Source organism: Hoplias malabaricus, chromosome 15 (assembly GCF_029633855.1).
Source record: "Hoplias malabaricus isolate fHopMal1 chromosome 15, fHopMal1.hap1, whole genome shotgun sequence".
Taxonomy (NCBI): Eukaryota; Metazoa; Chordata; class Actinopteri; order Characiformes; family Erythrinidae; genus Hoplias; species Hoplias malabaricus.
The window spans coordinates 24087982-24112173 of NC_089814.1; the positions used below are offsets into that span (position 1 = coordinate 24087982).

General features: G+C 40.1%; 1 protein-coding gene across 1 annotated transcript; it reads left to right on the forward strand.

Moving 5' to 3' along the window:
• The first annotated feature begins 267 nt into the window (after nt 1-267).
• Nucleotides 268-23144, forward strand: thbs4b (thrombospondin 4b). The gene is made up of 22 exons (XM_066645352.1): nt 268-461; nt 7127-7324; nt 7580-7863; nt 8173-8275; nt 10594-10676; nt 10774-10825; nt 12632-12780; nt 13674-13811; nt 13958-14035; nt 14137-14289; nt 14459-14563; nt 14657-14764; nt 15403-15562; nt 16317-16435; nt 16628-16680; nt 16878-17071; nt 18139-18317; nt 18940-18988; nt 19099-19295; nt 20360-20532; nt 20999-21138; nt 22392-23144. The coding sequence occupies exons 1-22, from the start codon at nt 383-385 to the stop codon at nt 22448-22450; spliced, it is 2853 nt and encodes a 950-aa protein (XP_066501449.1). The 5' UTR covers nt 268-382; the 3' UTR covers nt 22451-23144.
• The last annotated feature ends 1048 nt before the right edge of the window (nt 23145-24192 follow it).

Below are 24192 nucleotides of genomic sequence, written 5' to 3' on the forward strand. Positions count from 1 at the left end.
AACAAATGGAGGTTCATAAAATGCACCAATAATGTCACAGATTCAACCCAAGAGAACCAATTAAATGGCACCCCTCCTGGACATGCCCCCTCAGCATGGGGCCGTCTGCTAAACTCATAACCCCGCCCACCACAGCTGCCCGTAATCTGATGGACAGCCCTTTACCTCACTCTTTTACACCCCCCCCCCACCACCACCACCACCACCACCTCCCCATTAAATACTCACAGACAGTCATAGCTGACTCTTTTTCTCCTTAGACACTCTTTAAGAGAACACTGTACAGCAAGTAGACAGAAATATAAGACTCAGCACATTAATATTAATCTACAGGACACACACACTCACGCACACACCTGTGTGTTCTGGGGGTGTGCGAAGGATGGCAGTTAGGATGCAGCTTCTAGTGGCCATGTGTCTGGTTCTCGGTTTAACTGTAGCTGTGGATGCTGAGTCAACTGGTAAGTACCCCTTATTAAACCCTCTAACACTTCACAGAATCTGATTATTTAATGTAGCATAAATCATCATATAATGAGGACAAAAATGTATTTACTTTTTTATACAGTGTTTTATATAAATGAAAAAGAGCTCATAACAAAGTACAGCCTATTATAATAGTATATAATAGCCCTATGACAAATTATAGCATCTCAGAGTACCTTCTATCCTCTTACACCATCTTATAACATGCTTCTTTTAGCAACTTACACTTTTAATAATACCTTGCCCCATTTTACTGCACCTTGGAATAATGAGATGTAGCTTATAATAAAGCACAACAAATTTTCATTTTAGAACTCAGATAGTAACTTCTAACACATTAGAAGTCCTTCTAGTGCCTTAATGCAACTTATACTGTCTCAGAGCTCAGATTCACTATGAATGCAAAAGGGTGGACCCTTCTAATATGTGAATTCAGCTGCACTCAGATGATCAACTGCACACACTGCTTATATATCTTTGCTGTCCAAAGAAAAATATGTATCTCCAAAACAGTAACAAAAAATCTTGTTATTCAATTGAAGTCAGTGTAAAATGATTTTGTTGCAAGTCATTTTCTATTGGTTGATTCATCCTGAAACGTTAACAAAATGTGAAAGACAGCTGCTGTTTTCAAATGAAGTAGTACATTCATTCATTCATTCATTATCTATAACCGCTTATCCAATTCAGGGTCGTGGTGGGTCCAGAGCCTACCTGGAATCATTGGGCGCAAGGCGGGAATACACCCTGGAGGAGGCTGAAGAAGTACACTAAAATAAAAAAATAGAGATAAATGTTTTTCTTTGGAAACAATCATATTTTGAATAGGAAAGCTATACAAAGTGTGGGCTGCAGGAGTATAAAGCTACCAAAGTGTTCTCTGGAGTGATGGAGGTAATGGAACACCTTCCAATACATTTGGGACATGTTGGAATGCGGCTCGTGATTCACTAATTTTGTTGTGGCTGAATGCAAGCAAATCCTCACAGAAAGGATCTAACAGCTAGTGTAAACAGTGGAGAGCAGAAGTTGTTGCTTCAACAAAGGGACTTTTTTTTTTAACATTTACTTGTACTAAGTGCACTCTTCAGTAAAAGCAATGGTTCTGTTTAGAACCAGGAAAGTCATATAAACCTACGTGTGAAATGGATACACAGATTCATGGGTAATGTGTTGTGTATGGTTCAGTATGTCACATAAATAGTGAATTAATAGTGTAAATGTACCTTTAAAGCTACAACAGTGGGTTCAAAGTCAAGTTTTGTTCCCTGAATTGTCGCTTACATTCTCTTCTCCAGAAGGAGAGGTAAATTTTTATAATATTGCTTTATAGAACTGTGTAAAATTAAACAATAAGATAGTCATCTATTTTACATAATATGTCTATCTTACTACAGTAGCAGGATACGTTATGATGCTACATAAAATTATTTTAAAAAATGAGATCCATACAATCATTTTCTCTCAGGCAGAAGAACCATGTCCACATACACATGTCAACATAAACAGCAGGCTTGTTCCAGTTCACCCGGTGCAGCTCTTTTCTCCCCTCCCAACTGCAAACGGCTACTCTCACTGATCACCGAGGCGAGGCACAGTTCATCTCGAACAAGCCTAGTGTCCAATACCGTGCCCTATTCACTATATAGTGCACTATTTTTGGGTTCTGCCATTTCATAGTAGTGTCCAAAAACAAATGTCAAAAACAATCCCACAGTGCACTGCAAAAAGTAGTGTTCAACCCATGTACACTAGAAGATAGCAGATTACCCATAATCCATTGCATTATTTAGTAAAGTCTTGCATGAAGATGTATCCAAAATCAATCACTACCCTCCTAAGTTCTCCTGTAATAGTGCACTATATTGTGAATAATAGGGAACAGTGAATATGGAGACATTTTGGACATAACCACTGCTTTTACCTAAGAACCTTTTTATTAATTGCATTTAAAAGTGTGTACAGACATATTGCCACCAGCTGTTTACAAGTACATTGATGCTTTAAAAGGTTACCAGACCCCCAGACCCTATTAATATATATATTAATAGGATGGATGAATGGATGGATAGAATAATTGTATGTCTGCTTTTATCCCTTACAGCTTACAGTTCATCCCTTACAGCTTCTTATAACACTCCACAGACCCTTCTAGCAGTTATAAATGCTGGTAACACCTCCAAAATCTTCAGAACACATACCATGACCTAGAAATGCCCTCCCTACATCTCTCTCTGTATTTCACCAATCCTTTCATCTCTTGCAGTCTGTACTTGTTCAGCTCCATGGATTAATGGAACGTATAATCATTGACCAGCATCAAGCTGATCCTACTTTGTTTGGTTACTGGAAATTATATACATATGTGAGCACAGACACACACACATACACAGAGAGAGAGAGAGAGAGAGAGAGAGAGAGAGAGAGAGAGAGAGAGAGAGAGAGAGAGAGAGAGAGAGAGACAGAGAGAGAGAGAGAGAGACAGAGAGAGAGAGAGAGAGAGAGAGAGAGAGAGAGAGAGAGAGAAAGAAAGAGTGGGTGTCTGCACATGACCAAAGGTTGGTGTAAGTTAAACTCATGATGACTTTAGCAGGATCGATGAGATCAAATTATTGCTTTAAATCCAAGAAACACACTCTCGGACACATGGCACTTCTATATTTCAGCCGAAGTCTGAGACACTCCCTCTGCTTCTGTTATTCCCGTAATATGTAGCATTCCAGTACCACCATTAGCATAATTAGCCCCATTTGTTTTGTTATTCCAGTAAGGACCAGTGGGTTTGAATGTCAATTATTCTTGCATAAAGAGAAATAACTACAAAACTGAACTCAGATTTGATTATTTTCTGGTCATCTGGGCTTCAGCTGCAACATATTAGCTAATCCCATATGTTAGCAATCATTAACCGTCCACATACAAACAACCTTCAGTGCACCAACGAAGACCCATGATTGGTCACAGCAGATGGTGCAGGGCATTAACTGGTCAAACTATTTAACCTTAGGTCCTTTTCATTCATCATTCATGCCTAGAGATGGAAAGATGAAACAAGTGGGAAAATGAAAGAAAGAAAGACAAGCGAATAAAAACAGATAGAAAGCCCTCAAGGGAGGTTTGCTGGCTCCGGTTTCAGAGATCGTCTTGAATTTTCATGAAAGAGCCACAGTATCTCAGTACATTCCTAGCGCGATGCATCTGCTCAGTGTCTGTTGGTCTTCCCTTGATGCTGAACTCAGAACCCACCGTGCCAGTCATTATAAACATTAGCTTTCAAACTGCTGAAGAAATAATGACGAATGCTCAGAGATGACTCCAGAAGCTGGAGAAGGAATGTTCTTACCCACAGAGGTTGGACTAATGATGGACATGTAATGAAAAACTATTTTTAGTATGTTCTAGTCCATGTTAATCTGTGTATCCGGAGTACCTACGAATTCAGAAACTGAAACTGGACCACCCAATCAATTTTTTTGTGGAAGGGGGTACTGAAATATTATCATGATATTTGAGGGTATAACAAAATTTTTGGCGATGTGACAAAATACTGAAAAAAAAATTTATTTAAAGAAAATACTACTGCCACAATATTAATTTTAATGTCTTATTTTAATATAAATGTAGTAGTTTCAAATATTAATTTGAAACAACAACAAAACAATCTGTAAACATTTGGTGATTTTGTAAACAACAGTAACTTACCAAGATTCTAATTTTGTATAAAGAACTTAACAGATTTACCATAAATTTTAGCACATGCATATAAATCACAAGCATAAAAATACCCCAAAAGCTTCACAGTAAATAATTAAACAAATACAAAATAGAAGCTATGTTGAGCCTGTATAATCTGTCTGTGTGGGATTGAGCTAACGTTGCCTGTTGAACTTTCCTCCTGGCATTTTTGACTTTCCTCTTTCTCAACTAGGTGCTTCTGCTTGAGGTGGTAAAACAGATTAGTTGTGTTTTCCTGTTTTGTTGTTACAGGCTTCTTACATATGTTTACAATTACCGTGATTTGTTGTACAGCTGTTGTACGTCTAGTATTCTGTAACCGAACCAACTCCACATGACTAAAGTTCTACCCTCTTTTTTGGAACAAACTCTTCCTACTCTGAGCCACTTTCTGCTGTACTGTTTGCTGTGCCTAAATTACACAATATTGCGCGTAACTGCACGACAAGCTTACATTAACAAGTTGTAGTATCACTTATCTTTATATGGATTTTTTTTGGGGGGGGTTTGTAAAAATTTGCTCAAGACCACAATATTGCCCCTGTATAGTGGACTACTGTGTGCTTGTGTTGCAGCGAACAGCGGATCGTTCTCTTTTAAAACAACAAGAGCTAAAACTAACCGATATTAACAGGACTGTTTAGATAGGGAGAATGTTCTCTGTTCTTGGGCAATAATGTCGATCTGTTTGTAAACAGTGGTTTTAATTATTTTTTGTTTTATTTATTAAGGATATTTAAATATGCCCCCTCCAGTGTGTGTTCATGCCTTGCGCCCAATGATTCCGGGCAGGCTCCTGAGCTACCGCGACCCTGAACATGATAAATGGTTACAGACAATGAATGAATGAATGAATATTCAAATATTTCATATTCACATTCTAATTTCTGAGTCTTCTTAAAAAATACATTCCTGCTTAAAGTTTTCTGCTCTTTAAGAGGTTGCAATTGCATTGCTATGCTATATTATCAGTATATCAGTTGCATAAAATGCTCCTAAAATGACATTAATATAATTCATCGCAATTAATTCTTGGATAGTATATCGACCGCAAACACAATTGCTATCTTAACAGGCCTACTGTTGTGACAAACAGTGACAACACTTTACACCTTGAAATCAATGGCTTGGAAACCATCTCAGCAAAACGAAGAACTGCCGATTGGTGAACCAGTGTAAAAAACATTCTAGAAGCACAAGCACAGCATTGTGTAAACAAAAGAACTGGATGCTGCTGTGCTTCAGGATCCTTAGCTTGGGTTTAAAAGTCCGTTTAAAAATGCTGAGTTTCCTGTGCTGTCCTCTAGACACAGGAAAGTCTGGATTAGGCCGCTGGCCTTGCCCTGACGCACACCTTTTAATAGGAGACATAAATGCCAGCCCTGTTCAGTCAATGGCTGACGGCCATGGCCATAACAACCAACATCTGTATTTGCAGTTTCGAACAGTGACATCACTGCTACCGTCGGTCCATGGAAACATTCAGTGGTTACATACAGTGAAATAGGTTTTGATCTGAATTATAAACATTAAAATGCTGACCACAGATGGGTTCACTGTGTTGTTTCCAGGAGCGTTATTCTCAGACCTCGCTGGACAAGAAGACCTGTCAGTATAGTCTTGGCCATTTCAGGTCTCAATGCCCTCCAGTTCTCTTCCACTTATAAGACCACAACTTCTTCATCTGCTCCATACTTACCATGTCAAGACCAGCCAGTAGGATGACGTTTGAAACAAGACCTCACTTGTTTAATCATGTCTAGCAACATTATCATTTTAGTTTGTGGTCTACAGCCCACTCTGGTTTTGCTGTTCTCCTTTCAGACCGATAAATTTGTCACAGTCACCATTGTCTCTGCAAATCAGGGTCACAAATCAGCCATAACATAAAAACAATTTAAAAACTGTGGATCTTCAACTACAAACTGTAGTCCACTGGTTGTTCTGCATACTTTGTTAGCCTACTTCACACTGTTCTTCACTGGAAAGACCCATTTTAAGCCACCTGAGAGCAGGTATGAAATGTGTGGGGAGCCATTTTCAGCGCTGTAGTATCATTGACATAATGGTGGCATGTTACTGTGTGCTGCGCTGGTACTATTGGATCAGACACAGAAGTGTCTATGTATGTATGTATGTATGTATGTATCTATCTATCTATCTATCTATCTATCTATCTATCATCAGTGAATGTTATAAAATGGACAGTAAACGGTCATTTTAATGTTTTGGCTGATCAGTGTTGGTATTTATGCTGACCGGGGGGGCAAAGCTTCAGCCCTTGGTTAATGAGAGAACAATCTTTGATGCAGACACTGAAAAGTACCGTTCAAAGTGTTTATTAGTGTTAAGCAGTGCCTCAAAAAAAATTTACACAGAGTCATATGCTATATGAACTAAAATGATTTATGGTGAAGTAAAATGGCCTCCATTAAATCCCCAATCCCTTTTATGCATTGCCATTAACACTAACAAACAGGGTGAATGTTTATGAAATGCTTTGTTGCCTTTTTAATTGTCTTTGCTGTCTTTTTTAAGTTTTTTTGCTGTGTTTGTCAACCATGAGAGAACAATTGTCCTCTTTATGTGTGGGTAAGATGGCTCTTCCTCTCCCCAAATCTCAGTATGATACCTGCCAAATTGGAGCTCTGCTAGCTAATGTAGCAGAATTTAGTAATTAATTTAGTGTTCTCCTCCAAGTATGCTCATGATATTGTGTATTCAGCAGTTTGAAAAACTGCTTGGAGCAGTTTTAAAAGCATAGCTTTGAGAAAGCACGTTTTAGTTTTCTTCCTCCCACATTGTAAATTTCACGTAACACAGTGAAACTACAAAATAAAGTTTTAAAATTTTGGAGCCTGGAAACATGCTTATGTGACCTTTGAATGAACATTTGCTCTTGCAGTGTATAACCTCCTGACATCGCCGGAATGCCTGCCGGATCTGCTACATGGAGGCCTGGCAGAGCAGGGAGTAACTGAATTATTTCTGCTAGCCACATTCCGCTTGCAACAGAGGACGGGCACCACCGTGTTTGGGCTCCTCAATCCAGAGGACGGCACCAAGTACTTCGAGTTCACAGTCCTGGGCAAGCTCAACAAAGGTGAGAGAAAAGGCATCTGCACAATATCGCATTTGGTCAACAATGGGAATTCATTTTCCTTGGAGCATTTCATTGGAAAAAAGACACTCTCCCTGTTTTTAATTTCCTCTTCTCATTCCTTTCAGTCTCCTTGGGTTCTTTCTCTTGACCTCTTGCTCTCCTTCATCTGTTCTTCATGTACACAGACTCTTTGAAGTGATGAACTAATTCCAACTTGCCCTCTTTTTCCATCTCTCTTGTTGTCTTTCTCCACAGCTGTATTACGCTACATGCGCCTGGATGGCAGGTTTGCCACTGTCACGTTCAATAATCTCAAATTAGCGGATGGAGAGAAGCACCGCCTTCTCTTCCACTTGAAGGGAATGGAGGTTAGGGCTCAGGGGCCGGTCCTTCATGGTCAGCCGACTCTGCATGTTCCAGGGTTAGAGCTCTATCTGGACTGTCGGCTGGTGGAGACAGTGAGAGATTTACCAGCAGCGTTCAATGGCCTCAGCAGCAACAAGGGGGTGGAGTTAAAGACCATGCAGGGAAAAACACAGGTAAGTGCGCAAAGACTGACCGCTATATCTCCACAAACAATATCATGATCATTTCTGTGCTACAAAATGTCCTCCGCTAAATAATGTCCTGTGACTTGAAACTGACCTATGGTGAAAAGGGAGAAGTGAGGTGTTTCTAATAAAGTTGCCAGTGAGTGGAAGTAAAAGGGAGGTGTTTCTAGCAAAGTGGCCAGTAAGTGGAAATAGAAAGGGCTGTTTCTCGTAAAGTGCTTGCATAACCCACACACACTCACTCTCTCAAAAGCACACTCATAAATTCAAAGCTCAAGTCTCTGTTGTGATTGGTAGGAGCAGTTGGAGGAGCTGAAGTTGGCATTTGGTGATTCGCTGGAGAACGTTGCATCACTGCAGGACTGCCATACTCACCAGAGTGACTCTGTACAGACACTAGGTAACAGTGTAAAAATATTTCACTTCACATGTTAATTAACAGTTTTTATCAATTTGTTTAATATGGATCTGAGCCTGCGTCCAGTTTTATAGCAGTGCATTATGGAAGCAAATCTGTCTCTCATCAGACTTTGAAATATTACCACCTTTGAATTTGTAGCAATGAATTATTTTGCACTGAAATTATGCATCTGAATTTTGTTGCTTTTGAATTTAAGTCTTCAGATTTCCACTTCTGAATATTTTGCTTTGCAATTATACATCTGAATATAATTGCTGTTGAACTGAACTTGTGACATTTCAAGAACACGTTTTCACTGTTATTATTCAAGGTTAATAAATTCAGATTTAAAACATCAAGCTTAAAAAAAATCTAACAATATATTTCGAAGTTGCTCAAATCCGATAGACCAAATTCAGATGCCAAAATACAACTTAAAAAAGTACACATTAGAGATACAAAGGATAAGCAATTGATTGATTTGGATTTTCTGTTTCACCTTAAATGGTGCACTAGTTGCATTCTGTCGCAGCTAGATGGTAAAATACGAACACAACTTCCATACCGTGGAAAAACTACACATTTAGCTTCCTTCCGTGGATATTATCTCTTTATTTTCAAAGTGTCTCAAAAATCTGAAAGGCTCACTGAAGACACAATATAACAGACTACTGATATCCTGAATATGAAGAAATTTTACTGTGGAATTTTTTTGTAATGGCCCTGTGAACATAGCATTGGACATGATAGAATGTGTGGGGAAATTGTGAATTTGGCTAAATTCATTGGGCATCATCTCTTTATTTTCAAAGTGTCTCAAAAATCTGAAAGGCTCACTGAAGGCACAATATAACAGACTATATATAATAACAGTGAAAATCTGTTCTTGAAAATTCATGGGTTCAATTCAAGAGCAATTATATTCAGATGCATAATTGCGAAGCAGAGTTTTCAGAGGTGGAAATTCAGATGCATAATTTCAGTGCAAAAAATTTCAGTGCTACAAATTCAAAGGTGGCAATATTTCAAAGTCGGATGAGACAAGATTTGCTTCCAAAGTGCATTTTTCAGATGTTGTTTCATGCCATAAGACACATGATTAGCTCAGACCCACTGACCAATCATCATTCCTTGCTAAACCCACTGTCACCACCAGTTCTCCAGCAGGAACTACACTGCAAGAGCCCCTGCTGGTTTCCATTGTCAAATGTGCACTGTAATCCATTAACACTGAAGGGTTTGTATGGATCACGCTGTATCAGCTGCATTTTATAAACCGCTGGACGTTATGGAGTCATCAGTAGGCAGTTCCTAAACCGGGAGCTTGCATCTGATTGGCTGTAGATGTTTCTCTGCTGCAGATTCTCCTGACTGTGGGGCTTGTAGGAACTGATCTATACTACATATCTCTCCTCTGATCCTCCTGTGTTGTTTCTGCTGCCTCGGTCATTCAGACTCAAAACTCCATGTTAATATTTGAAATGAAGTATTCCCTGCCACTTTTCCATGTGTTTCTTCATTGTTACAGCCCTAGCAGAACAAATGTGATGTGTCCAGTTGCTCATCAGAAACTGCTCCAGTAGACCTATATATAGAGTTGGGAGGAGCTAAAATGTTTCAGGCACTGCGGAATAGGTGGAGAACACGTGGACTAATGACTGATGTGCCCAGTTGCTCACATGCTGCTTATTGACATAGTTGTAGCCCTCACTGAAGCACTACTGTGGGTAAATCAATGAGCAACAAACCGACAAAAGCTTATAGTATAATGTGCATATACAAAGCAGATATAAGTATTGTGATCATTTGAAAGCCCAAATTTGGGTGTTCAATAATTTCTTAGTTTTATAATGGTTGAGCGTGTATAAAGTAAACATCAGCTGAATTCAATTATTGATTTTGCTGCAGTCACTACTAAATCTAAACCATTAATGAGAAACACGGGTATGTTGATGAAAACTGAATATTGTACTGTGCCTGACTTTGATTCCAATACCTTCATCCTCCACCCTACAGCCCAGGCTCAGCCCATGATCTTACCTGCTTCTAATTTTGAAGAAATACCTTAGTGGGATGTGACTTTGTGATGACATCAATACATTATCCTTTTTTAATAAATAGGAAAGGTATTTTTTTTTCAGGAAATTGAAAAGTTAATTGCTAGATCTAACATATGTATAGAAGTGTGATTACATAAAAAAAGAAATTTAATTTGTCTTACTTTATACCTATCTATACCAAGATCTTATAGAATGCCCCTCATACAGTATATTCATAGAAAACACCTTGATTTCTTATATGGTATTTAACTTTACCAGGACTCAACACTAAACAGCTGACCAGTCAGATGCTGGAACTGACCAAAGTAATAAACGAGCTGAAGGATGTCCTTATTCAGCAGGTAATCCACTGGTATCCATTTTATTGTACTATTAATGCACTCCGTTATTTATTATTAAAATCACAGATGAAAATCAAATGCATGTGTGTATTTACAGGTGAAAGAGACATCCTTCCTCAGAAACACAATCTCTGAATGTCAAGCCTGCGGTATGTGAACACATTTCAAGGTTAGCATAGGAATAGGTTTAAGATTAAGGTTAGGTTATGAGTTAGCAATTGTGGTTAAGTATAAGGTTAGTGTTGGGGTTAGCATTAGGCTAGCTGTAGTTGTGGTTAAGGTTTGGGTTAACATCAGGTGAGTAGGAGTTATTGTTAAGATTTGGGTTAAGATCAGGGTAGCATTAAGCAAGCCCTTACAAAAAATGTATTCACATGTGCCATTAAATTAGTTATTTTAAACAAAACAAATTCAATTTACTTTTTATTTACTTAATGATATATTAAACCCAGTAATACCTAAGTATACTTGGCTTACACTGATAAGTATACAGACATATATTTATATAGTTATATATATAGTTATAATTGGAAAATACTTGTACTAAATCTTTTACTCAAGATGCACTTAAGAAAGTATAATATATATTTTTGCCTTATACATACATTTGATGTATATTTGGCATGTAATTTGGAGTGGAACAGCTTAAGAATAAATACAACAAGGGTGGAACAGCACACAGTGTTAACCAACACAAAAACAGATCAACATTTGGCTGATTTTAATGATGATATTCCAAGGTTTGAAAATGATTTCAGGTGTAAAATATACTATTAAAAATAATACCTATTAAAATGTAGACATTTTGCTTCATCGTAATTCATAAACTTTGTATGTTCATTGAGTCCCCATCTACTGGTGGCACTGTCGGACTGTATACACCCAGTTTCTGTTATTTACCATAAGAAAAGTCATGAAAACAGCAGTTTGCCAGACATAGCATCTGTGGCTGAGTTTTTCAGTCTCAGCCACAGATGCTCCGCCCACAAACAGACGGAGAGTCTGATACTTTCCGTGTGTTAAGCTGTCCTCACTGTCAGGATTCTGTCAGTAGCATTCTGATGTATGGCTGTCTGTACATCCTCATATTGTACTGGCTCTGGTACTTGTTCAACATGAATTTTACTGCTACACATCATGCCAAAATAGCAGACTTGTAATTGGTTCTTTTGCATGTCAGCCAAATTTCTTTTCCTGCAGTAGTAGTAGTAATAAGTTATTTTTTTGTTACCCCTTTTTATTACTGAGTACTTTGCTGTTCATTTGCTGCAGTAACACTTTGAATGTCCCCACTGTGGGAATAATAAGGGATTATCTTATCTTACCTTAGGAGGTTCTTGGCCACATTAAGTGGTGAAAGGTACCAGACTTTCCCTAGAGAGTCTGGCAATGCAAGTCTAGCATTTCATAAACACAAATCCCTGTTTTTCTATCATTCTGGACTCTGTAGTCAAACCTGGTATCATGGTGAAAAAGTACATATTTTATTAAAAGACCATTCTCAGTTTTCATAAATTGTGCATGGCGAATATCTGGCAACCCAGAGTGAAAAAGTAGATTTAAAACTTTGCCCGACCCTACCTGTAAACCTAAACCTAAACCTAACCCTAAACCCAACCCCAACTCTAAACTTAACTGCACACAATTTTACTCTACTAAATGAATGAAAGTCTCCTGAAACCATGGAGAAAAGACTGTGTGTGTGCGCACGTGTTTATAGATACAATCAACCCACTCTTTGTCTCCACATGTGCTAAACAAATGTTCTAACCAGACAGGATTCTAAACAGCAGGGTTCTCACACTGCACTACTGTAGGGCAAACCTGTTTTAGATTCCAGCCTGGTATCACCAGTTAAAGTCTAAGTCTAGACTAATAAGTAAACATCTGCGTATTTTCTGTGTAGTTTAGCACATGTCCCCAAAAGGCAAAAACATGTGATGGTTTTGTTTCAGATCTAGGGGGGGCTGTGGTGAAGCAGAAGTGTGCTCCTGGAGTGTGTTTCCGCGATGATATGTGCATTGAGACAGAAGATGGTGTAGAGTGTGGTCCCTGTCCTGCTGGCTACACTGGCGATGGATACAGCTGTGATGACGTTGATGAGGTAACACGTGTGTGTGTGCCATGTTTCACTCACACTGCATGACCCAAAGTCTGTACACACTCACAGTTTAGGGACTTGTCTTCGTATTGGGGAAACACTAGGGTTGGCTTGTATGGTTAAGGTTAGGACTAAGTTTTAAGTTTGTGGTTTGTGTTATTGTTATGGTTAACCTTGTAGTTAATTAATTATAATTAACTAAATTCATTCATTCATTCATTATCTGTAAGCGCTTATCAAGTTCAGGGTCACGGTGGGTCCAGAGCCTACCTGAAATCATTGGGTGCAAGGCAGGAATACACTCTGGAGGGGGCGCCAGTCCTTCACAGGGCAACACACACACTCACTCACACTTACGGACACTTGTGAGTCGTCAGTCCACCTACCAACGTGTGTTTTTGGACTGTGTGAGGAAACCAGAGCACCCGGGGGAAACCCACACAGACACAGGGAGAACACAACACACTCCTCACAGACAGCCACCCGGAGCGGGAATCGAACCCACAACCTCCAGGTCCCTGGAGCTGTGTGACTGCGACACTACCTGCTGCACCACCGTGCCGCCATTAACTAAATTATTATAACTAATTATAATCATACACAGGATAAGGTGTAAAATATCCTATGCCAATCCATTAGAGCTTCACACAGGGCCCACCACACTCTCTTCATACCTGCAGCCACAAAATTCCTGTTGAATCTTACACCTCAGCACTAAGGTTGCTGTGTGGCCATTTATGATCCAATCAGCAATTGGTTGTCTTAGTAGTATGTGTAATGTTAAATCTCCCAAAAAATTAATTTCAAGGTCATTTGTCCCCACAAAGAATTTGTAATGTGTGTGTGTGTGTGTGTGTGTGTGTGTGTGTGTGTGTGTGTGTGTATGTGTGTTTCAGTGTCAGTTTAACCCGTGCTTCCCGGGTGTGAGGTGTGTGAACCAAGTCCCGGGTTTCCGCTGTGAGGCATGTCCTCTGGGTTACACTGGGGATGCCGTGAAGGGTGTTGGAGTGGAATTTGCACAAACAAACAAACAGGTCAGTGGTCCTGCATTGGTCTATTCCTTGTCAGTCTGACACAATGTAAAGTCTGGCTTGTTGTGTTTGAGTTTCTGTTAGTTTGTGTATACATTTGTGTGTGCGCATGTGTGTGTGTGTGTGTTTGGTGGAACTCTTTTCCACAGGTGTGTAATGACATTGATGAGTGTAAGGGACCAAATAATGGAGGCTGCACAGCAAACTCAGTCTGCCTCAACTCCATGGTAACAGCTGCCTTTCCTGCTCAGTTATTTAAAAATATACAGCTATAAGATCATATGCACAGATGTTTTCCATGTGTGTATAAACTCTGTGTGTGCTGTAGGGCTCATACCGCTGTGGGGGCTGTAAAACCGGATTCACAGGCGATCAGGTTAAAGGATGTAAGCCAGAGAGAAGTTGTGGGAATCGTCTGCAAAATCCCTGTGATCCCAACGCACAGTGTATAGAGGAAAGAGACGGCACCATTGTCTGCCAGGTAACACACACACACACACACACACATTTATTGTCCTTGTCATTTGTCACTATTACATTTCCCCTCACTGTGTTAAGACCTACCCTTATCTTATACATACATAATACTACTCTAAAAAATGTCTTATCCATTTAAATCCCCACAATGTTTGTTTGTGTGTGGGTGGTAGTGCGGTATCGGCTGGGCTGGAAATGGCTACCTCTGTGGAAAAGACACAGATATCGACGGATACCCCGATGAGAAGCTTCGCTGCAGAGACCCCACATGCAAGAAGGTAACCAAGGAGACGATGATACATAACAACCGCATGCTGTGAGTTTTGACCACGTCTCTCTCATTTATGTGTGTGTGTGTGATTCTATTTCAGGACAACTGTGTTACAGTGCCAAATTCAGGACAGGAGGATGCCGACTTGGATGGAAAGGGTGATGCGTGTGACTCTGATGCTGATGGGGATGGGATACTGAATGAGCAGGTATAGATGTAAACACATGCACACACACAGATTCCACTGTAATGTTCCTGAACAAACTAATACCATTAACTGAGTGGAAAATGAACAGGTAAAACACACTAAAATCTGTTTTGGTGACTTCTGATAAGCTGTGTATAACTCTGTGTATTTTTCCCTCATGCTAAAGATGATAAATATTTTTGTTTATAGTGTTTCAATCAGAAATTAAATCAGAAATTGCTTCTGAGTGGCCTCTAAATGTAAACAGTGAGGCAGGGGCAGATTTTGGTATAGGCAAACTAATGGACATGGACAGCCACCCATGGCGGCATCTTGCCAGGGATGGCACAGGGGACACTTCACTCCATGTTAGTGATATCATCATGCCACTTGACCTCAGGTCTCCCCCTGAAAGCTAGAGGGTGAGCGGGAGAATGTGTGAAAAAGCACACTTCCAATGTGTACAGTTCTATTGCAGTTAGCATAATCAATCTCACCAGTTGTTAGAGGTACGAGTGGTTGTCCAGGGCATCATACAAGTTAGAACCACCACTGCAGTAAAGTAGAGTCTCACATGTTGGATTCATCACAGTTTCATCAACACAGAAATCAAGATCACCACAATTCTGTGTGTGTGTGTGTGTGTGTGTGTCTTCTAGGATAACTGCTGGCTGAAGCCAAATGTGGACCAACTGAACAGTGACAAGGATGGCCATGGTGACGCTTGTGATAACTGTGTAATGGTGGAAAATCCGGACCAGCGGGACACTGATTCAGATGGCTTAGGGGACGCGTGTGACGATGATATGGATGGTGATGGTGAGGAATCATACGTGCAGGCCAAATTCCCACCCACAGCATACACCCACACATACTGGTGTGCCTCTTTTCTCAGTTCTACAGTCCTCTGCTTTTAATGAGTTCCTTAGCTCAGTAATCTTCATCTTAAATCTCATTTAATCTATAACTCTCCACTATAACGCCCCACACAGGAGCACTTTGCAGTCCTTCAATTACAAACTGTAGTCCATTTGTTGCTCTGCATACTTTGTTTGCACCCAGAGCAGTTGGAAAACAGTGCAAACAATGTATGTAGAGCACCAGATAGAGTAAACAGAGCTGAGAGAATAGACAGTGAGTGTAGATACAAGGAGGTGGTCAAAATGTTATGGTTGGTGTAAGTATGACCTTACATTGACCTTACATGTGATTGACCTTACAAGATATCAGATAAACCTGTGGTTCCCAAACTTTTTCTGCCCCCCTGGAATTTTTTTGTACATTCATACTTCCTAATTGCTTCCCTGCACAAAAAATAAATTATAAAACAGCTTCCTGAGACAAAAATGACACATTTAATCCCCACATTTCTTCAGTGACTGAAGAGGTCCGCCCCCTTTGGGAACCACTGGGCTAAACTTATACAATACAGGCTCCTCCATTCTGTTTCACTCTCCCTGCCCTCCATCTGGATTTCATGCAATGTCTGAACAACGTGACTGAAAACAAAATATTATATCAGAGATTAAGTTCTAATTTCCTGCCTTTTTTTCTTTACCCAACCGGTGTCCAGGTGTGAAAAACTTCCTGGACAACTGTCAGCGAGTGAAGAACCAGGATCAGAGGGACCGGGATGGAGATGGAGTTGGAGATGCCTGTGACAGTTGCCCTGACATTCCCAATCCCAACCAGGCATGATATTCCCAAAACATAAATAAGATTCCACACAGTAAGATTCTTCCATCTCGTGTCAAATCCTCACTATCCCCACTGGAGTATATCTTACAATACCTCAAGAGGCACTTCCAACATATGATAGAATAAGAAAATGTTTTCAGGTTTGTTTGAGTGAGATGACATCTTTTCTGACTTTTTCTCTTATAGTCGGACATTGATAACGACCTCATTGGAGACTCTTGTGACACAAATCAAGACAGGTAAACTCGAGTTACTTGCCAATATCCCCTTAGACTTACGGACACCAGCGTTTACATAATTTGTTCTACCTAATATTAACCCAGTGTTACCATGAGTTCTGCTGTAGTTAGTATTTGTTATGTATCTGCTGTAGAATTTCTGAAAAACTCTCTTATACATTAATACATGTACCTGTGTGCTTGTGTGTGTTATACAGTGATGGTGATGGACACCAGGACTCAAAAGACAACTGTCCATATGTAATAAATAGCTCCCAACTGGACACTGATAAAGACGGCCTGGGCGATGAGTGTGATGACGATGATGATAATGACAACATCCCAGATACACAGCCCCCAGGCCCCGATAATTGCCGGCTCGTCCCAAATACCGACCAGAAAGATGATAATAGTGAGTGTCAGGCCCCAACTTTCAGAGATGATGGGACAATGATACTTAAGTATACTTGAAGTATATAGAAATGTATATCTGGAGTACGCTTGTACTTAATCTTTTGATTGAGAAATGCTTTAAGAACATCATTAAGTATTCTTGCATAATACATAAAGTTTAAGTATATTTGGCTTGTAGTTTGGGGTGGAATAGCTTACAGTAAATAGTACATTGGTGGAACTGCACATTGTGTTATCCAGTTAACATAGAAACATTTTACACATATAAACAGTTGGCTGATTGTAATGATTTCAAACTAAAACATAAACAAACTACTAACAGATCATACCTCAAAACTGTCATTTGCAGGTTGAGGACAATTTGCTTGTAGTTACTGTACGCTCATACATACACTCAAATTCCCAAAGAAGAGCTATGAATACAGCAGATTTCAACGGATAAATATACAAAAAGCTGCTTTTCTAACTTTCTGGGTTCTGTTTAGAATTAATGGCTAGAGAATTTTTTCACTTATAGTTGCCAGGTATTCGCATCCCGTCCTACACAATTTACAAATGACCGTTTTGAAAAATATGTTATTTTTACCCTGAAAAACAAGGTTGGGTTTGGGAGTGTTGTAACAGGCTTACTCATAATTTTTTAATTTAAATATATATTTAACAGGTTTAATTAGAATCCATTACATTTATATGTGGGAAATAATTATATAACTAGCAAAGTATACATATTTACTTAACTTTTAGTGTAGTTGCAGTAGAAAATAAAACCTAGACGTAATCTAGTTGTGTATTCAAAGTTTATTACTCATACACTCAATATATGCTTAAAGTACACTTTTAAAAACTACAATGTGGGCAAATTTAGGCCCAAGAAATATTAAAATAGTACACTTAAAAACGTACTCCTTGTACATTAATGTTAGAATGCTTACTGCATAAAGTAAAGTTGGGAATTATACTTGGGACGTTTACTTAATGAAATGATTTTTAAGTGTAGTTTTTTTGGAAGGGAAGGGATTTGCCCTAAAAAGCTTTTACAATGAAGAGTTTTATGTCTGTCTCCAGACGATGGTGTAGGTGATGTGTGCGAGTCAGACTTTGACCAGGACACAATAATTGACCGGATTGACAACTGCCCCGAGAATGCAGAGATTACCCTGACAGATTTCAGAGCATATCAGACTGTGGTGCTGGACCCTGAGGGCGACGCCCAGATTGACCCTAATTGGGTGGTTCTGAATCAGGTTTGTGTTTCTCTTTGTTAGTGCTGTAGCTTTTATTAAATTAGCCAGAACAGGATGCATAAGACATAAACCTCATTTATTGTGAAGAATGTATCACAGAAATGTGTTTTTTTTATTCTATGGATCACTGATGATTAACCGCTGCCGATTCTATTGAGGCAGGTTAATAACTTTGAGTGGTGACATCAGTGGCTTTCTTTTCGGCTATTTGGATCACAGGTTTTCTTATTCCACACCAGCATGAGTATGGGGCCAAAGGCATTATTTTGGGATGTGAAAAATTGCAAAAATTGTAAGCACCAGCATAATGCAAGTCGAAAAGGGACTTTAAAGAACTGGCAGAAGCTATAGTTCTATAAGTGCAAGTTTGAACATTTGAGAGAAGTTTGAGAGAAATGATGTTGGAGGCTGAGATGATGGACAGTTCTGGAATTGAGAACCAGATGGAAAGGAGAGAAGGGACAAATCTGGAACTGAGTGATCGGACAGCTAAGAAAGAAAAAGAGCGCATGCTTCGGAACCCTTCATTATGAGGTCCAGTTCCAGAACAAAACTGAAGACACCAAAACTGATAGGATATGAGAGACCTAAAGTGCTTGTTCTATGTGTGTTTCTTTTACAGGGGATGGAGATAGTTCAGACAATGAATAGTGACCCTGGCCTTGCAGTGGGTGAGTGGACAAACACACACACACACACACACATACATACATACATGCATATTTGCTGATGTATAAAACCCTTCAAACAACGTCATTAGAATGTTTCCTTTGATGTGCAGGTTACACAGCGTTCAGTGGTGTTGATTTTGAAGGCACGTTCCACGTGAACACAGTGACTGACGATGACTATGCTGGCTTCATCTTTGGCTACCAGGACTCGTCCAGCTTCTATGTGGTGATGTGGAAACAAACTGAGCAGACGTACTGGCAAGCCACACCCTTCAGAGCCGTGGCTGAGCCTGGCATTCAGCTGAAGGTCAGGCACTTTTGTGACCTATTACCTCTAAACTAGTGGTCATCAGAAAGAGCTAGTTAGGCCTAATGTGATACACTCAGTCCGGGTTAATGAAGATGTACAGGAAAATTTATGAATATCTTGATGTGGTAGATCTGAGGGATTCATTGCTTATTAGGTGTTCAAACAATTTTTAAAGCAGATTTTTGTTTTACATATAATGGTAATTCAATATTCTAAATGGTTTAGAAGATTTAAAATTTTGAATTGAAGTATTAACACTTAATTCTTAGGGTTTTTTTTTTAAGTAAATTAAAGGACAATCCATTCATTCATTATCTGTAACTGCTTATTCAATTCAGGGTCACGGTGGGTCCAGAGCCTACCTGGAATCATTGGGTGCAAGGCAGGAATACACCCTGGAGGGGGCGCCAGTCCTTCACAGGGCAACACAGACACACATTCATTCACACCTACAGACACTTTTGAGTTGCCAATCCACCTACCAACGTGTGTTTTTGGACTGTGGGAGGAAACCGGAGCACCCGGAGGAAACCCATGCGGACACAGGGAGAACACACCAACTCCTCACACACAGTCACCCGGAGCAGGAATCGAACCCACAACCTCCAGGCCCCTGGAGTTGTGTACCTGCTGCGCCACCGTGCCGCCCTTAAAGGACAATTGCCATTCTTAATACAACAGAACAATTAGCATAAAATGACAAAAGGACAGGAGAATGTTTGAATTTTTAATAACAATTATGTGCCACACCAAAACATATTTGTACACCTAATACAATTTTGCTCCAAGCTTGCCATTAAGTAGCTCAGAACAGTATAGGATTAAACAAAATAATAACACATTATGGGCATACACTATACATCTTATAAATCCCAACAGGTTTAGGATTAATGCCAGTGTTTGTACAGAATTTCACACAACACTAGGTCATCCACAAGGTCACTCACTTTGTAGCAAGCTCTGGAAAAATGTTTCAGACTGGAAACACATGTCAGAAGTGACATATCAGGGTTAATGAAACCTTCTGGAAATGAAATGTTGTCTTCTTCTTTCCTTCCCAGGCAGTGAAATCAAAGTCTGGCCCAGGTGAACACCTGCGAAATTCCCTCTGGCACACGGGAGACACCAATGACCAGGTGCGCTTGTTGTGGAAGGACTCGCGTAATGTTGGGTGGAAGGACAAAGTGTCGTACCGTTGGTACCTGCAGCACCGCCCACAAGTAGGCTACATCAGGTGAGTCCATCAACACTCTACAAACACTATGAACAAGTCAGGCACAACCGCTCCCCTCCTCATCCATCTGGAGACCAAAGATCTATGTTCCCTCATTTCCTAAAGGTACGCGCCATCGGTCAATGTTTCTGAAAGCAGAGTTTGGGAGTACGAGACACTTCAAACGAAAATAACTTTCATACAATGACACATATTAATAGGGCTGGAATGATTTGTGTCATCGTTGCTCTTGTTGCATGTAAAGTGGCTCCTCAAAAGTTCCGCCTCTGCATCCTTCTTTTTTCCATTTCCAAAAAAATGCCCAAAAATAGAAAGAAAAAAATTAAGCCGTCATTGTGACTGCGATGACTCCTGTACAAACACCTACACACACTCTCACATCGCTACACCTTTACAAAAGCTTCATGAAAAAAGGCCTTGTTACACTGTGATGTGAATATGTGTGTGTGTGTGTGTGTGTGTGTAGGGTTCGTTTCTATGAGGGAACCGAATTGGTGGCAGACTCTGGCGTAACAATTGACACAACAATGAGGGGCGGTAGGCTCGGTGTGTTCTGCTTCTCTCAGGAGAATATCATCTGGTCCAACCTGAAGTATCGCTGCAATGGTAAGTTACAAACACATACACACACACACAAACACAACTTTGTATCTGTAAATTCTAGGGACATTATATAGGCATACATTCATTTTGTGGAGACTTACCATTAATTTCCCTACATAATACTATCTCAGCCCTAAACTTAAAGGAATGCTACGTAATATTTAAAGTTTAAAATTACAGTTCGGTCGCAGTCACACAGCTCCAGGGACCTGGTGGTTGTGGGTTCGATTCCCACTCCGGGTGACTGTCTGTGAGGAGTTTGGTGTGTTCTCCCCGTGTCTGCATGGGTTTCCTCCGGGTGATCCGGTTTCCTCCCACAGTCCAAAAACACATGTTGGTAGGTGGATTGATGACTCACAAGTGTCTGTAGGTGTGAAACTACAAACGTAGGCTACATGACACTTAAATTACCCTACCATGACAACTGACATAAGCCTACAGTTGACTTGACCCTTTAAAGGGTTTTGACAACTCAAGCTTTTTGGAATCAGCCTTGTGAGGATTTGACTGCGTCCATGAGAGCAACAGATGCTGTCGTTGGTCATTGGTTCTGGATAACAAACATCACTCCAGCTGATCTCAGAAGTGTTGAATGGAGCATCATCACTCCACAAAACACAGTTCCTCTGCTCTGCATCCAAGTGCTGAGAGGATTTGTACCCCTGTGATTAAGTCCACCCTTGGTGACCATCATCACTGTCCAGTGAAAAACATGTATCTCCATTTTTGACAGTGTTAAGTTTATCACATCGTTTGAACACAGCAGCTGTTCTTCAGATTGTGTGAAAATGTCATAATGAATGAACCAATAGAAATGCTCCAAAACTACTTAGAATAAAGTCTTTTTATACTCATTGACTAGTCTTTTTTCATTCATTCATTGCCAGTTCAGGGTCGCGGTGGGTCCAGAGCCTATCTGGAATCATTGGGTGCAAGGCTGGACAACACCCTGGAGGGGGTGCCAGTCCTCCACAGGGCATCACACACTCAGCAGCCTTTTTTCATTTTCCTTTAAATTTGCTATTTTGGAGATAAATGTTTTTCATTGGACAGTGAAGGTATGCTCATGTGCAGCTGCTCCAGTGTGTGCCATTATATTTCACTATGAAGATTAAAAACGATGTATGTACAACTACACATCTGAGTCCACCATTGCCACACATTGACGTGGCCTAATTCACAGATGATAAGAGGTGTGTAAACACTTTAGACACTCATATGTACTAAATTTTGCTGTCTACACATTTCTCTTGCAGACACAATTCCAGAGGACTTCCAGGAGTTCAGCACACAGCAAGGCTTGGATCCTCTGTAAAGACTTAACACACACACACACACCAAAACATAGCTGAGTGTGTGTCAATGTGTGTGAGATTCCTCTGTACACAATGTACATGTCTAGGATTGGGATATGTGTATACACAATGTGTATGCCTTTACTTCCCCTGTGCCAAATTGCTCATTTGTACTACATGCCACATTTACCCTTGGTGAAGGTGCTAGACTCATCTTTAATATTTCTGTACATTCAGGACTGGCCTGCAGCCCAGTCGCCTCTGTCACTTGGTCTTCCTGGAGGGGCAAGGAAATGATATAAATGTTCCTTAAGGTTGCAAATGTCAAGAACACTATGATTATTTGCTGGAAATAACCGTCAGCGTATGAATATGATCCAGAATGGAACGGAAGGGATCTATTTCCGTTTGTATTCGGAAAACTGGATTATACTGAGCGCTTAAAGATAAATCTGTTAAGCCACAGTGCTCATTTCCGTCCCGTGCCTTTGATCAGATTTAGCCTATCATGCTTTAACCTGTCTTCTTTTCAGATGTGTGTAATCACAGATTTATGTAATCAGCTCCATTTGCACCATTGGATTAATGTTATATATCTTTTTACCTCTGAGGAAATTAGGAGCTCCTCTAGAAATGTAGTATTTCCTGGACCTTGTGCAGCTCATGTTCATGTAAAAATGTCATGTATAATTTCCATGAAACAGAGAGTACCATTAAAACTGGCCGACCAAGTGTTTGTTTCAAGGTTTCTATATCACTTGCAATGAAGTTGCAAGAATGGAGAGAGTTGATAAAGACTATCACTGACATAGAAGAAAATTATGCAGGCCTCAGCTATACATACATACTGGGTCATTAATGAATACAATCTTTAGATTGTAAACGGCAGTAAACGGCAGCAGAGAACACTTTGGGTGACACGGTGGTGTCAGTGTCACAGCTGCAGGGTCTCTGGCCCTGGGTGCAATCAACTCTTTGGGTCACTGACTGATAAGTGTGATGTGTTTTCTCTGTGTCTGTGTGGGTTTCTTCCAAGTAATTCTGTTGTCTCCCAGAGTTCAAACACACATGTTGGTAGGTGGAGAGTGAGTGAGTGAGTGTGTGTGTGAGATGGGGGGAGAGAGAGAGAGAGAGAGAGAGAGAGAGAGAGAGAGAGAGAGAGCGAAAGAGACTGTCCAGGTGTGAATGTATGATGTGAGGGTGTGTTCCTGCCTTGCACCCAAAAATTTCAGGTAGGCTCCAGACCCAGTAGTAGTATGAAGCGCTTACAGAATATGAATATATGAACAACTAACATTTTCATAAATGTCAAAGCCACTGCTCATCCCTTGTTCATCATTTTTAAATGATATATATCAAAATATAAACAACATTCATGTGAAATCTGAAAGAGCTGTGGACAGTATTAGTAAAAATGTTGGAATGTGTCAATGCTACCGATGCTAATCTGGTCCTGATTCTAATCTCCTTAATAGTATGACCAACGCTGCTTATCTGGCAACCCTTGTGATCGTTTTAAAAGATGGCAAGATGCTCCGAAGCTACTTACATCCTGCAGCAGGATGGTTAAGAAAAGGCCAGAGGCATGATCCTTTCAGCCATCACAGGAGAAACTTGTTGCTCAATGTGTGATTTTCAGACTATTGAAACTTTACACCAGTGGTTCTCAAACGGTGCTATTTAACTAGTGGTACATGAAGCATCCTGAGATGGGACCACAGATTACAGGAAATTTATTTTATCAACTTAAATTTTGACAAGC

Coding starts and splice junctions, on each gene's coding strand:
- thbs4b (XM_066645352.1), top strand. CDS start 383: ATGGCAGTTAGGATGCAGCTTCTAGTGGCCATGTGTCTGGTTCTCGGT. Junction 14,564..14,656: donor GAGACCCCACATGCAAGAAG/GTAACCAAGGAG, acceptor ATTCTATTTCAG/GACAACTGTGTTACAGTGCC. Junction 19,296..20,359: donor AGCCTGGCATTCAGCTGAAG/GTCAGGCACTTT, acceptor TTTCCTTCCCAG/GCAGTGAAATCAAAGTCTGG.